This window comes from Punica granatum, chromosome 8 (genome assembly GCF_007655135.1).
Source record: "Punica granatum isolate Tunisia-2019 chromosome 8, ASM765513v2, whole genome shotgun sequence".
Lineage (NCBI taxonomy): Eukaryota > Viridiplantae > Streptophyta > Magnoliopsida > Myrtales > Lythraceae > Punica > Punica granatum.
The window spans coordinates 18719138-18735706 of NC_045134.1; the positions used below are offsets into that span (position 1 = coordinate 18719138).

At 37.9% G+C, this 16569-nt stretch overlaps 1 protein-coding gene and 1 long non-coding RNA gene across 2 annotated transcripts; both read left to right on the plus strand.

Annotated features, from left to right (window-relative positions):
* Positions 1–1230: 1230 nt before the first annotated feature.
* Positions 1231–2651, plus strand: LOC116187253. Its single transcript, XR_004152013.1, has 2 exons — positions 1231–1648; positions 1824–2651. It is a non-coding gene; the product is annotated as an uncharacterized LOC116187253 (long non-coding RNA).
* A 12097-nt stretch (positions 2652–14748) lies between these two features.
* On the plus strand, positions 14749–16365 carry LOC116188658 (auxin-induced protein 22D-like). The gene is made up of 4 exons (XM_031518145.1): positions 14749–15055; positions 15149–15360; positions 15466–15565; positions 15704–16365. Exons 1-4 carry the CDS (start codon positions 14847–14849, stop codon positions 15774–15776), a joined length of 594 nt encoding a protein of 197 aa, XP_031374005.1. The 5' UTR covers positions 14749–14846; the 3' UTR covers positions 15777–16365.
* The last annotated feature ends 204 nt before the right edge of the window (positions 16366–16569 follow it).

Below are 16569 nucleotides of genomic sequence, written 5' to 3' on the forward strand. Positions count from 1 at the left end.
CCCAAACATTCGTAGATGATCTTTCTGATGGAGCTTCCAGGACTCCTATTCCATAGGCAAATCAACGGCACCCGAAAACAGGTTTGGCCATACCCAAGGGTCATCAGGACCAGGGACTAGGCTTCAAACTGTTTTTCGAAAATCATTCAGATCTCCCGAGTGGATCCATGCCCGAGAAAAGTGGCCATTTCTATTGAATTCTCTAGTCGAAGACCTAGTCAACGAAACGTCAGTATACAAAATCCACACCCATCAGTCCCAGGGACCTTAAAGACCAGGGAAATAAATCCCTATCACAATGCAACAGTCGTTTAGGTCCCCCGAACGCCATTCATGCAGAAAAAAGGGCCATTTTCAGGCAAAATCTCACGCCCAGAGCTTGTTCTGTGAAATGTTAACGCCCTAGCTCTGTACAACCCAATCTTAACAACCCCAAGGGCTTGGGAAATCATTTTGGCTCAGACAGCACGAATCATACAAGTATCTCGAGTAGCCCTAAAGTGGTCTCGAACGTCGCCCAGCAAAATCTTCGGAATCCGTTTTCGAAAAACGGAAAACACAGCGATCTTCGGACACCTCAAGACACTCAAGACAAAAACAGAAAAGTTCGATTGTAGATTCTTGGGACGTCTCCGGTTCCTTGTCTGTACCGGAGGCTGTTGAGTTGACTGTTTTGCCCCAACCAAAATGATCGGCACAGAATGCAGAGATATAAACAGTCGACATAAACAATTAACTTCGCTCAAATCACCCGAATCGAGCAAAATGGACTCCCATGCCCCGGGTCACCTAAATCATCGACCTAAGCGGAGCATGTCGATATTAGGCTTGTTGGAATCCTCTCCTCGCCGCGGTCAACAAGGCGTCATCCATTCGAGTCACAAATCCTGAACATGCTCTCAGTCGAGACCCGAACCTCTCGACTACCCTTTTTCCATTCAATGGGACCCACCACATCTCTTCTTCTCTTTCTCCCATTAACTTTTATACAACCTATGCACCGCCCTTCACATATACATACACCTTTACCATCCATCCATCCTCATCATCCTATCCTCCTACAATCCATTCTCCTCCAATCACAACTTTCTAAAACTAACCAACACCACACCATCCCTCAACCCACCCCCCCCAGACATACATACACCCACCCCATCCACCATCATCTCTTCTTCCATCAACTCTCATACACCTCTACATACATATACATTCTATCTTCCATCCAAACACAATCTCATCTCTTCCAATCACCATCCAACACCTCATCATTTCCTATTCATCATCTTCTTCAATTTACTAATTCCACTTACCATTCTTCATCCAATTTTCAACTATCAACTTCTCTCTCTAACAAAACTCTCTCAACTCTCTCCAAAGCTCTCAAAAACTCTCATTTTCGGAACTCCGTACCAGCAGCCCGTCCCAAGGCCGAAACGGGCAAAAAACGACCCAATTTTCCAGCGATCGCATCCCGGCCCGACCCAAACCTCAAGCAAACTTCATACCCCCTAGTTCTCGACCTCCCGGGTCCATTGGTGAAGTTATTTTTACCATTTGGAGCCTCCTCAAACCCCGTTTCAGCGCTGCCCAGAACTGAACCTTCAAGCTTTCTTCCTTTTCTGGCGTGTCTCCTCCTTCCACGACTTAGGTGAGTCGTGTCCACTACCGCGGAAGAGCCACCCGCGGCCCTCACTCTTCCTGTGACAAGGAGGTCACGTCCAGAGAGCTAATCCACCGGACTAGGCGCTCCCGGGACCTCATTCCCTTCTCGGATCCTTTCTTTTTTCTTCTCAGTTGTTTTCTTCTTTCTCGGGTTTGTGTAGGGACCAGTGGCCTGAGCTTAGCCTCCATCCCCACCGTGGACGCCTAAGGTGTTGGGAATCACCGTGCACAGTAGTCGGAGTCACCTTCTCCTTCCCTTTCAACCTGGTTTACCAGAGAAGCTCATATCGGGTCCCCCCTGACCAGCCCCTGTAACAGCCTACTCCCAGACTCTTTTGAGCTTCTAAACCACCTCAAACACGCCCCGAGACGCAGGTATAACTTCCTTACCTTTAGAGATGTAGGCCTTTTAGGTTTCATCACATTTGTGAGGTGATAAGGCAGTCCCTGATCGACAATATGCATGTTTATGTTTAGCTTGCTCCCATCTCATTTATTATGTGTGCATAGAGTTGTGATGTATGTTAGCATAACAGGAAAAAGGTGTAGTTGAGGTCGAGAAGATTATTGCGAGGGTGGACTCTTGCTCCTTGACTTAGTCGGTTTCCCGTGCTTAATGTTTTTTATGTCAAGAGTCGGTGTTGTTTTATCGATTCCGTTAAATATTATATTTGTGTATGTTTGCATGCTTGTATATGTTTCTAAGAGCATGGCGGCACTGACTTTGCAAAGTGTATGGTATTGTCTTGTTTGATGTTTTATACATGCGAGAAAGGGCTAAAATCGAGATGGGAGACCATCCAAGACCCGAGTCAGGTCAAGGTCGGTTCTTCTCTTGGAGAGTGGCCGAGAGCTCTTAACTTCCCTCACAGGTCAAGGGTGGCCTCCTTTCCTAGTTGAAGGTCGATTCTCGGATCGGTTGTAATCGTATTTTCCATTTTGTCGTTAATTAGACAATAATTGCATGTTAAACGGGTTAGTTTAAGTAATTTGCATGGATTTGGGTATTGGTGACTAGCCTGGGCCCACGAGGGTCCAAGAGCATATCGGTCATCATGGACCGAGTGTTCTTGGCTTTCGGGGACCCGTCTCGGTCCCCGTGTCAGGAATCGTTGTCGTTAACCTGCGCACCCAAGGCACTCGATAACAACCATTAAAATTTCCACATACGGGGAATGAGACGTTTAACTCAGCTAAGCAAATCACTCAGCTCAAACAAATCGCATGAATCGGCCATTAACTTGTAATCGCGTCGACGTTTCACGAACCGTTGGGAATGCCATTTTCAAACTCACAATTTTAAAAAGCACCGCGACAAGTAAAACGGGTAGCATGGGCATCTAGGGAACACTCGTGCATCTTGACTCGAGTCCGGGCCCAATTTGAGGTGACTGAGGTCAGGGTGCGCCAGTCTTCCTTAGACCATTCTCGGGCGGAGTGACCGTTTCCTTAATTCTTTTGGGGTCGACATGACCCCGATAGGCCCAAGGGACCGGTCGACACCGGCTACCGACTTTCGATAGTCCGTGTCACGTGATCTCAATTTTGCACGAGCACTTTAAATATTTTACAGCTCAAGGGCATAACCGTTCTTTCGTGAATCGCTGACACCCTAGACGTTAGGGTGATCGAAACACTTCAAGCCACGGGTGAAGAGGGGCAGCCCGTTCGGGTGCAAGTTTCATTTGTATAGCCCTCTTCATCTAGTTTAGGTGTTTTTGTCATCTAAGTGTAGGTACGGGTACTTAGATCCTACATTTCTGTCACAAAACTTGCAAAACCTGACTAACCATTCACACGACTTAATTAAACATTAGAAAATGGTTAGACGAAACTCTAGGTTCCAAATCTAGGGTCAAAACACACGTTCTTGACTTAAACTGTAAAGCCCGCATTGTCATTATACATAACAACTTAAAACGAACCCATGCACACATAGTCGAATTAACACTGCGCTCTAGCATGTCTTCTTTCTTGTCTAGGCTAGAAAATCACTTGCCAATTAACTCCGGTTCATAATTGGACTAATCACGTAAACACGGTATAATATACAACTTGTCTGTATTTATTAATTTTTGTCAGTTTTTATCTATTTTTATATGTTTTCTTCTGTTATCTACTGCTTTGCTGCGGTTCAAGGCCGAACTCATAGGTTACGTTTTGCACGGGGTCCAACGCCCCAAACCATCAATCACGGGGTCCAATGCCCCCACACATATTGAGCGCGCAATCCGAGTGCGGAAAGGGGTCTAGCCTCTAGTCACTGCCTTGGTCCAAGTAGTGTCCATGTGGAAGACAACTTGAGACGGTTGTGTGAATCGCGGTTAAACAATCACCCGAGAGCTCGACCGGTCCTACAGCTATTTTAAGAGTCGATCGACTCTTGCGCTATCCGTCGGTCCGGTTGGACCCGACCCCCGGCTCTTTGAGTCCGCGTTACCTTAATTTATTTATCGGTTGCTCAAAATCTCACGGTGAGATGGAGAGGAATATTTGGCCAAAAGCGAGTCGACCGGGATCTATGTACTGTATTTTTCTGTATTATGTAATTATTCGAGAACACAGTGATAAGGAAAAAGAATTCACTTAATTAAATCACATTTAGTTAATTGAGGTGGAACATTAGTTCGTAAGTTGCAATATTAGTAGACGTATTTTACCTGCATCCCTCTATGAAGGTGTTTGAAGGCCAGTAAAAATACTTTGTAACCAGATTAAGTCGATATCCGATATCAACTCTGTTGAATGTACCAAAAAAAAAAAAACAGAACAAAACCTTCACCTAAATGACATTTCTTCTTCGCTTTCTTGTTGGGAAGGCACTGTGTTGAACTTATACGAGTTGGTCTGTTGGTGCTGTATGGTGGGCACGAGTTATGGGCATTCCAATAACTCTGTTGGGTCTAATTTGGTAGATAGAGACGACCAAAGCAAAAGCAAAGATAGACATCCTAGACAAAATATTATGTAGGAATTGTACATTTATGTGAAATGTGGGATTCGCATCCTCTGTCCCATCTCTCTTTTTCTATTTTCTCTCAGAAATGAGATTTTGCAACCTGTTAAAATATCATATCGAATGAGAAAGAAATTGATTGTCTTCAAATTTTTATTCCAACTGTGTCTTAGAAATTTCATTTTAACTAATATCTCTATATATGAAGTTATATAGAAATAATAATTAAGTATTTTATATGACTTTGACTCGATAACCCTATAGTAGCTCTAACCTAGCTAGAGTATATGAAACTGTCTAAAAGATCCTAAAACCCTAAAAAGTAAAACGTCTTACCATCAACAGGGCACAGAGAGAGAAATGTGGCAGAGGATTGGAAGTCCTATACAATATATAAAATACTGATTATACGTAGATTTGCATCAGTTGGCTCATAATTTACATGTAAGCTGACACAGCGCCGATCACTGTTTCTCGCGCCTAAATTCGAATTTACACTCGAAGGGTATAGCACATGTCTAAACCCTAGCGATATGTAGAAAATCAAGAGTTGTGCAAACTCAAAGTATTATTAAATAATAAGAGTTTATGATATATATAGTTCTACAATGCGATGAATAGCCTATATATAGAGGGAACACACCTCCATTGACTATAGAATAGGAAACTGACACATATACTCCTCTAGATTACTTTCCTAAAATGGAATGAGGAAATAATCTGAAATAGAAAATTTCAAACTCCTGACTCAAACTAAAATTGCAAGTAATATCTAATTCTAAATATATTTCTATCTAAATAAAATATACTATCTAATTAAGATAGTAATATTCATAATCTATGGATCAAGACATCTCATCTCCCCTTTTCAAATCACGAGAATATTTCCTTGATATATTCAAGATATGCTTCTTTGGGCTTGTTGATACGGATATGGGCTGAAAATCCTCCTCGTCATTAGCCGACCTCAAACAATAGATTTCTTGCCTTCATTTTGTCATAGACAGATGAGGAAAATGGATACTAAAAAATATCAGCAAGTTGCTATCGATCTATAACTGCAGTTGCTTTCCTTCATCCTGGGCACATATACGCATATCGTGAAGAGCATTTGGCACCACGATTTTGGTCAACATTGCATTCAATTGCCTACTTTTCGATGTCAATCGAGGTCATATATATTATTAGTTTTACCAAAAAAATACCATCGATATATCTGATATATTCATGATACATCTCATCATTATCGTTATGTTCGGACATGTAAAGCCCGCTTTGCAGGTAAAGGAAGCATCAAACCATGTATCTCGTTTCCTGTACATTGTTGATCCCATTCGATACACCATTTTCAAAAATGGATCAAACACTGCTTAATATTCGTCGCATGTAAGCCCAGACATATCCATAAGCTAAGGCTGTAACTATGTGAATTGCTGGTCTGTTACATGCTACGACTGTCGGATCTAAATCCAAGCGCGCATCCCCTAGCCTTTGTTTATTATACTGCAGCAATTTAGAAGAGGTTTGGGCCTCGTATTGGTTGATATGGGGATCATCCTTTGCCGACAAAACACGAACTTTTGAGTATTTATTGGCCAGTGTTACATGCGTGTAAGTGTCATTCATAATGAGGTAATCTTAAGGACACAACAATCGGATGAGGCACGGAAATAAAGTTAAACAACCTATGAAACAACGTCTAGCAGCTATAGCTAGCTAGATTGGACCATCGCAATTGGGACGAAAGGTTACCACACGCGATGTCTCTATCTCCCCATTATGTTGCTGCTCTCTCTCTCTCTCTCGACTCTCTCTCTCTCAGCAATAAATGGGTGAATTGAGTTATCAGATCGTTCCAAAATTTCGATGCAAAAGGCAAACTTTGTTTTTGATGGACATGCGCAAATAAGCTATAATGCCTACATTAGTAATCCACTCAAGTTTTACAAATTTCATTGGGTAAGGGAAGTTTTACCAGTGAAAATCGAATCCAGACACTTTCAATTTAGGTCGAGAAGGAGTGTGATTCTATGGAACCACTTTCTCAATTTTCACTTTTGTTTCCCTTAACTCTAGCTGAATTTCTTAGGTAATCAGTTCAGCATCATCAGTTAGGGTGGCCTCGTCCACGGCGGGATGGTGTTGTTTTTGAGTTATAAGTGACGAAATTGGTCTAGATGCATGGCCTGAGCCAACACCAGGCATCAAATCTAGGCTCAAAAGTCATTGATGTTGGCTCATGACGGAAGAAATCAGGGGGCGCATTGGCAGGCACAAATGACATTGACTGCTGTGGCCGCATGCAGCAGCTGTTGGCAACATCGGCCTCGATTCGCCTGATGAGTAACTTCACCACGGCAGGCCCTAGTAATTCATTTTCTGGTGTGCACTCTGGTATTCGGAAGTTCAAAATATATATGGGTCTCAACAAATTTAGTTCAATCCAGATTAGCCACTAAGGAGTAAAGCTCTACCGGCACGGATTCTTTCCCTTCATAAAACTCGAACCCAAGACCTTGTTTAAGAAAAATAAGTGATGAATCACTTAAATCAATTCACGTTGTTCGGCCCTAGTTGTAATTAACATTGGCCAGAGATGAGGTCGTGCGGCCAACACTGAAAGGAAGTCTTTTACTATCCGGGTGTTTTGTAAACACCATCAAACTCAAAAGAAGAATAAGAACCTACGCTTTGAAATATTTCAAAATTAATGTTCAAACATAGGTGGAAAATCAATTTAATCATCCTTCGGTGTCGGCTTAAGCCTTGATCCACTCTGCAAGGTGATTCAAGTAATTTTTGAATCTCTACACTGCTGGATAAGAGGATTTGTGACTTATTCACTATACCAATTCTCCTCGCCTTGATCTCCAAAGACGAGGAAGTCTAAAATAACAGTTAAGCTTGTTAATTTTTCTTTGATGTAACTGCTCAATTCAAACAAGTCATCTACATTGAATATAAGATATTTATGAAAATTATTTCTCACGGCCTCCTAACAAGATATGAACCTGAAATTTCAATCTGAGCAATACCACCACTAAGGCAATGCCCAAGAGCGACGTTACTTACTGTCTATAGAGAGAATTGATATACAAACTCAACAGGATGGTTTATCAATATTTTGAATAAAATATACTTAATTTATTTATTTTTATATAAGTTTTCTTTTCAAGCTCTTTGTAAGAACTTATGATCCTCCGTTTATATGGTAGAGAAGCAACTATGGATGGATGAAACTTTCCATGCCACATGACATTCCAGATTCCATGCATAGCATCTCCAGGGTTTGACAAACCCATTATAAATATTTCTTCTTTTTAAAATGTCAAATTATATACTATCGATAAAAAATGTCAAATTATATTCATGTCGGGAAAAAAAAGAAAAGGGAAGATGATTTGGATAAAAATGCCATCTGGTCTTAACTGAGAATCTATTCCAACGTTGCAATTATCGCAATAAGATATGGTTATAATTTTTTTTATTATGGAACTGTTTCCATTCTTAGTCAATTTTTATGTTTTCTTTTTTCTCGACAATACATGACCGCGTAAATTTCAGAATAATCAACAAACTATATGAATATATCTTTTAAAAGTTCGGCTTTTAGGTCATCATGGTATGTGATAATTACATTGATTGTATAATGAATCACTAATGACACGGATGTGCGAAAGAGGTGTCTGAAAGCATGATAGGCCCTAGACACAGTGACCTCGGCTAGGTTGACTGATCGTATGAGTGAGCAATTTGTATCATTCCAAACATCTGAATTTGACAGATTGCAATCAAGGAAAATAAATAAGATCTTACATAACGTTTGGTAATGAAATTAAATTTGATTTAATTTGATTTAGTTTGATTTAAGAAGATAAAAACAAAAATAGTTGAGAAAATTATGTGAGAGAATTTAAAAAAAAGATAAAAAAAAATAATTGTATTGTTGAATTGAGGAAAAAGTGTAAATTCAAGAAAAATGTTTAGTAGTTGAGAGAATTTAAAATTAATTGTCATAATAGATAAGAAAAAGTATGAGAGAGAGAGAATTTGAAGAAAAAGATTAAAAAAAAGTACTAATTGTGTTGTTGAATTGAGGGAAAAATAAAAGTTAAGTAAAGTAAAGTTATTTTTGTAAACAAACAAATCATAGAGTCTCATTTCAATAAAGTTTTCGAACTATAATCATTTTCTATAAAAATAGAGAGCTAATAAAAAGATAAGAAACTCAATAAAAATGAAAAATAAGAGCAAACACACAATTAGTCTTAGATATAAAGAAAACAATCCCAAAATTACATGGTTGAATTTCTAATGTTGTTTGTAGGAAAATGCGCAGGCGTGCTAGAGGCAGTAAGTCTCAAGAATATGTAAATGCGCATAATCTAACTTCTAATCAAACGAAAGTGATTGGTTTGGTGCCTTGCAATGTAAAAGGACTTATAATTGAACTATTCAAGAGATACGAAAATTAACTTGGGATGCAAAATATAAAGTGCGAATAAGTAAATTGTGTATAAAGGAGATCTAATTGCATTGAATTGAAGACGAATACAAATGAAACTGACGGATGAATTGAACGTAAAAAAACTTTGCTAGGATCAACAAAGACGAACTTGAAGGAAATTAATTGACGGAATAACTGAAAGTTGAAAGGAACGACTGTACATTGACAGGTCAGTCTAAAAGAAAAGGAAACAAAATGCTAGATAAGACAGCATGCTGGCGGAGTTTTGACTGGTTTTGGGTTGTGTTGAGCGCGCGTTCTCCTTGGCTCCCTGGACCTCTTTATAGAGGAGGTTGGTCTTGCTCTCCAAGCACCATGTTTCCATGATCTGTCAATTGAGACTCTAATGTTGCAGAACGTTGAGAAGTTGGAGAACGTGCAGGTTTAATCCTTTGGTCCTCCAAAGTAGGTGAATGTGTAGTATTACGTGCTTATCTTGTTTGATCTTCACATCTTCTGTCAGTTTCTCCAAGTGATTATGTTCTGTCAGTTACTACATCTTCATGAGCATGCTAACTCTACTTTCTTATTGAACGTGCGTAACTGCTTCACTCCACCAACTGCTCTCTACAAAGATAAAACTGACGTTTTCTTCTTAACCTCTGATTCTTGACAGAATTGAGTTGGGCAAAAAAAGAATCCATCAGACTTCCACAATTCCATGGGCAACCTATAACCTTCAATCAAGTTGAGCTTCTACTTAAATTCGAAAAGGACCGAAAACTTATTCGGTCTGAAATTGTGATGGATTATCTAACTCAATCTCATCAAATGGGCCTTACTTTCAAAAAATCTGAAATATGGTGTCAACAAATATCTTTCATTTTTTGGGTATATTTGAGAAAGATCGTAACATTGCCATTGTATTTTAAACAAGGAAGCCTATATTCGGTACTGTCTATACAGTCTAGAATTCTAAATGAACATCGCCGATTGCAAAAGCACAACATAGTTGATTGTACCCTAAAATCGTTACCTCCAATTGACTGTGTTTTTTTTTTAGTTAGATTATATTCATTTAGACCTCTTCGGATGGTACAGGACGGGACCAATAAATTTCCTTCAATTTCACTGTTCAATTTCCCAAAAAAAAAAATATATATATATATATATATAGTAGTAAACCCCGACAGGTTCCGATTCTTCAAGAAGCTGTCCACCAATTGTCAACCCAGACATGGCAGTTGCCTGCACTGCACATATAACACACATCCGCGTGAAGTGGGACCAAAGGGGTCGCAGATGCGCTGCTCCTCATCAGACGGAAGGTCGAGAAAATGCTCCACGTGGGAGCAGACCAGGGCCGTGCATTGTGTGGGGTCCACAGCATTGAACCACGATTGGCTGGTGATGTCCCCCCATTGTCCCCTGAATGAAGGGCGCCGTAGCCAGCGGTGCTGCTCCTATGGGACCAGCACTCGGCATAATCCCGTTTGCAAAATCCAAGATTACCCCACGCGATCGTCCAAGCGAGTGCCAGCCTAGCACCCAAATTCCATGTCATTTTAGGTCGGTGTTTGTTAAAATGAATCTTAATAATTAATTAATTTTTTTCTGTTAAAGATTTTAAGATCGTGGATGGAAAAATCTTTACAACTGAAATACTTTTAACTACCCATAAATATTATTTCAAGCGATCCGACGCTCGCCTTTATTAAATGAGGTTCCAGATTCGGGTTCTATTAATGGAGAAAATTCTTGATTTGAAAAGTTTTACTCTTTAATGGATCAATTCGGTTAGAATGTAAATTATTCATATTCGAGCCTATTAAGCTTCTTGATACCAGAGTACAGACTAAAATAATTTGTATTATCAGTTACAATCATTTATCCCAAATCTTATCTCTATAAAAATAAATCATATATTATATTATCATCTATATTCCATGAAATTCAATATATTTACCCAACTAGGCCAAAAGATACATATGTAAATTATACATTTACTGAACACAACAATTTTCTTTTATAATCTTCCCTATAAAATGATTTCATAGTGGAATTTATTTAATAATCTTCACAACAATTCTTTGTAAATTAACAATTTACAAACCAAATGACTCATTAGCCATGAGATTTTAAACATTGATACTAAGTGCAGTAATGGATTGAGAAAGACTGAGAGGGACAGTAACCCCCTATAATTTTGACGACTTCAATTCCATATGCAATTACATATACTTATCCATTAACTCGGAAACCCGAACCCTGCCTCGCTTCCTATTCACATCAAAGTATAGACTGAAATTGCTGAAATTTTTATAAAAATTTTGGGGTTTTTTTTTTCCATATATACAATTTCTCAAGTATATCATTTTTTTTTACATGAAATAATTGTTCCTCCCTTGGTTTTGTAATGTTACTATTCCTTTTTCTACTCTTCAGTTTCAGCCCCTTCGACCGACCTCCAAGATCCATCCCTGAATGCGTCCATCCCCAAATAAGTGTAAAATATGTTCGACTTATTGTCACTATGCAATGCTAATATAAATATATAATGTTCGTAAACATACGAGGATAAATTTTTCTTTTCCTTTTTCTTTTTGGATAGGTAATGAGGATATATATTAGCACTATATATTTCCACACTTTCGTGCCGAACATTTGATGAATGAATTATATGAAGATAAGGATTGTTTTTGGGTTAACCTAAAAGAAAGAAAAAGGGGAACAATATATTTACCTCGTCTCGAAGGACCAAGTTATCTGAATTTATATCGTCTTTAGTAACTTTAGCATAAACTAGGATGGGACCAGCGCGATGCAATTGGTCTCCATGAAAGTTCTCAACTAACAATAATTATATATGGTAGAAGTGCGAGACATGATATTAGTAATTTTGAAAAGTAAAAAATATTAACAAATTAATATCATATGACTTATTTTAAAATTGATATAATACACTAAATTCGAAATTGCCTTAGTCAAATAAACATAGAGACGTGGAGGACAAAAATGGGAAACTTAATTAGACGATATAATAAGAAAAATATCAAAAGGTAAAAGTTTATTGAAATATTAAAGATAGTAATATCTACATAAAAATTAGGAGAGAATTATATTTGTTAGAGACATAATTAATTTTATAAAAATTAAAATATTAATTCATATCTACTTGTTATATGTATTAGCATATAATTCTAGCTAATTCCTCTTCATTAAGTATCTCCTAATTTTTTTATATGTTACCGTTATAGCTTATCGTTACTATATATATATATATATATATTCGGTAGATGCAATATATTTCATTTGATCTCAATACCTTTTTGACACATAACATCATACTAGGATGTACTCAAATATTATGAGGATTTTTGTATTTAGTATAAAAAGCAAAAAATATATGGGGTGCATTATAGTGTTAAAAAATGTACCATATCATAATAATACAACAAATCGATAAGTACAAAATACTATAATTATTGTAATTTTTACTAAGTACAAATTTAATTGAAAATTTCAATATTAATCTTATCTAAAAAAACGTACATGAATGTAGGAGAAAATATCAAAATTCATCTTAATAGTATATGGAATGAATATAAAAAGGGCTTAAATGCATATAAATAAATAAAAGTTTAGTCGGGAAAAATCCTTATTTGAATCAGTTTAAAAATCATCATTGAGAATCTCATTAACTATAAGTGGTATTGGAATTCATTTAAAGTATCTCGTGACCACGACCAACCCAAGCGACGATTGTCAATAGGCTGGAGTAACCTTGTATTTAAACAAAAAAAGAATTAGGATATTTCTAATATCACATTTAAAAATCATCATTGAGAACCCCATTAATTGTAAGTGATATTCGAAGTTCATTTAAAGCATCTAGGGACCACGACCAACCCAAGCGAGAATTGTTAATAGGCCAGAGTAATATTGCATTTAACCAAAGAAGAATTAGGATATTTCCCGCATCACAATAAAAACTGTTGAAATTGCGACGGCGACTTGATTTAGTACATTAAGATGATATTAAGATGATTGGAAAGCCCATGTAAATTTAAATATCATGTTTCTTTCATTGTAGTAGGCTCATGAGTTACTTTTGTAACCGAAATATCATGTTTTTTTTTTCTTAGTTACAAGGAAGGCTAGTAGACCTAGTACAATGAAGTAAAAGTTTTAATAACTAATAAAGTGGCACAGGTCATCCCATTGGATATTGAATCTGGAATTTCTAGGTTATCAAGCGAGAACGTACGTTAGTACACTCTATAATGTTGATTCTTAGTAGAATTTCTAATTCATTAAAATTGTTTTCGGATATCATCTTTGATAGACTAAATATGGATGTCTATGTTATTCACAATATGTTCACAATGCAATCCGATTAGCCACTTTTCGGCACAACACCTTACTTTTGCCACCCATGATCCCACATCTATGTGATATTATTATCCAATATTCCGAACATTATATTCAAAATATTATAGTTGACATCGTAACTTTGTATGCAATTCTTAGTTTTCATTGAATACTATGTATCAATCGAATATATGTATCGAGTACCTTTCCCTGTTTTAATTGAGGTATTCAGATTCTTATTACACAGGGCTTTTTTTTGGTGTGAGCACCGGTATCCAAACTCATTTGGTACATGAGGTTTTATGTTAAGAGGTATCCATGTTATATATATATATATATATGGCCAAATTTTGCAAAATAATCAAACTACAAACATAAATAAAAGTAAACATCGAATGAGACTTCGAATTGAAGCGCCGTCATCTTATTTTTTTCATACATGCTTGAGTAAAGGGTACCGGAAAGCTAAATATAAAAGGGTAGAAAACTGGGACTTACGCAACTGAATCGAGATGGCGTGAGGTGCTTGGAGCAGCTTATGCCAAATGGGAAGATCTAAATTTTGATTTGAGGGGCGAATACAAGTAATTTCATCGAGAAATGAAGGAAAATACATAAATTTTCTTCTAGCATCAAAATTTTAGGGGGACCGTTACACCCCTAGTCACCCATCTCAATTCATTAATAGTACAAGAAGTCCTATTAGCGAGAATGGAATTTAGAATCTCTTGTTTTTGGTCGAGGACATGTACCATTGTATTGGATTTTTTTTCCCGGTTACGAGGGAAGAATGTAAACCTAGTACAATAAAATAGAAATCATAATAGCTAATAAAAGGGTATGAGTAGTCTTATGCGAAATATCAAACCTACAACCTCTTGCATGATACATGAGGACACGCGTCACTACGCTACATCATCTTTTTATAGCCCTATTGGATTTTTTCGGTATAAACCCTAATATCCGAAAGTTTAATTTGTTCTCAACTAATACAGTCGAATAAAGCTCTCATAGTATATATCTCATTTCTCTTATATGTTGAACTGTGAATTTTAGTTATTTATTTTTCTCTCCTCTTTTCAGCTCGTTGGGCATAATATTCGCAATTGTTGGTTTGGCAGTATCGATTGGTAGATCTACGAGCGCGTGCGAGCAACCGCGTCTGAGATTGATACTTCCTTTTGAAAATCATACACGAAGAGAACAAGTCAACCGGACATACGTTCTTAAGAGTAACCACCGTATATGATATATCTCCTCTCTCTATATAACTCCCTCGTCGTCCATCACATCTTTTCTTATCCACCGCAGAATCCCCAACTCTCCCTGAATCTGCAGCTCAAAACCCACACTTCAAGTTCTTGAAATTATATTTGGTCATACTGATTTTGAAGCGGTGCAATATTCGACATGGACTTCCATGGCAATGAGAACCTTAGGGCCACAGAGCTCCGACTAGGATTGCCCGGCACACCGGATGATCCTCCAAAGCAATCACCACCTGCCAACAAGAGCAACAAGAGGGGCTTCCTGGAGATGGCCAGCGGATCAAGATCCGAAAGGTCAGAAAGTGGCGCCTCTAATGTTGACAATCGAGAGTCCACGGTTCCGCCCACCAAGTAAGTGCCCGATGCATCTTGGAGAGTTCATCTTCTTTCGAAGTACCATTGCAAAGGCCTAGGATTTACACAGATATCTGAAATGTTTGCCAGGACACAGATAGTGGGGTGGCCACCAATCAGGTCGTACCGGAAAAACAGTTTGCAGCAGCCGAAGAAAGCTGATGCCAATGCTTCGGGTACATTCGTAAAAGTGAGCATGGACGGAGCTCCCTACCTTCGCAAGATGGATCTCAAGCAGTACAAGAGCTACCCTGAACTCCTCAAAGCGTTGGAAAATATGTTCACCTTTAGTATTGGACCTGGTAAACATCAATCTATGGATTATCAAGAAGATAATAACTATATTCACATTTTCTTTTTTCTCATTGTACATGAATAATTAATATTTTTACTAATTTAATTATCAGGCGACCACTCGGAGAGAGATTACTACAAGGGATCTGAATATGCTCCGACTTACGAAGATAAAGATGGAGATTGGATGCTTGTTGGAGATGTACCATGGAAGTAAGTGACCCGAGTTTCCTTTGATTGTCATATTAACATGACTGTTTAGACGACCTTCTCTGAATAGATCGGGTCAATCTGCTCAGAAGGAAAGACGCTCATACGAACTATTTTATTTCTCTCCTCTCGTGAATGCAGTATGTTTATCTCATCATGCAAGAGGCTCCGGATCATGAGAGGACAAGAAGCTCAAGGCTTGACTTGTTTGTAGAGCTGAGGATTGAATAAACAGCCCGATCTCCTGGAAGACAAAGAAACATACTACAGTTTCTTGCTCCTTAGCAGAAGCAGAGTGTCGAGCTATGGCGGCAGCAGTCAGTGAAATTATTTGGCTACGGAGTCTATTGACCTCACTTGGAGCTCGGATGACGTGGCCAACTCGATTGTTTTGTGATAATCAAGCGGCTCTGCATATTGCAGCGAGCTCAGCATTTCACAATCAAACAAAGCATATTGAGATAGACCGTCACTTCGATCATGAACATATCAAGTCCGGTGTAATAGCTACAACTCATATGTCTACTAGTCTTCAAATTGCAGACATCTTTACCAAGGTATTATGTCGAGATCGCTTCCGTCTTATCCTCAGCATATTAGGCATTCGGGATTCTCATTCTCCAACTTGAAGGGAGTATTATGAGATATTTTATTATGTATATAGTAATGTTCTTATGTATCTTTGTATATTAGGATAGTATCTTGATTATTTAGAATCACGTAGTTTTAGTCCTTTCCAGTTTTATGTAATAAGGCTACATGCTTATTTATGTATCATTTTCAGTAATGAGATTTGAGCTTTTTAGTTCTAAAATTAAGAGTAACAAAAAAAAATGTCATCTATTCTTTTAAAAAAGGATAAAGAAAATTGAACCTTATTCCACAACATATTCTAATTACTTAGTCTAGTGGACACAGTGAAATTCTCTTTTCCATCTTGGGCCTAATTTATCTTCAAAAGGAAGTTGTTACTCCATATCTTATATTAATTCTACTTCCTCACTCTT

Coding starts and splice junctions, on each gene's coding strand:
- LOC116188658 (XM_031518145.1), top strand. CDS start 14,847: ATGGACTTCCATGGCAATGAGAACCTTAGGGCCACAGAGCTCCGACTA. Junction 15,056..15,148: donor TCCACGGTTCCGCCCACCAA/GTAAGTGCCCGA, acceptor AATGTTTGCCAG/GACACAGATAGTGGGGTGGC. Junction 15,361..15,465: donor CACCTTTAGTATTGGACCTG/GTAAACATCAAT, acceptor TTTAATTATCAG/GCGACCACTCGGAGAGAGAT.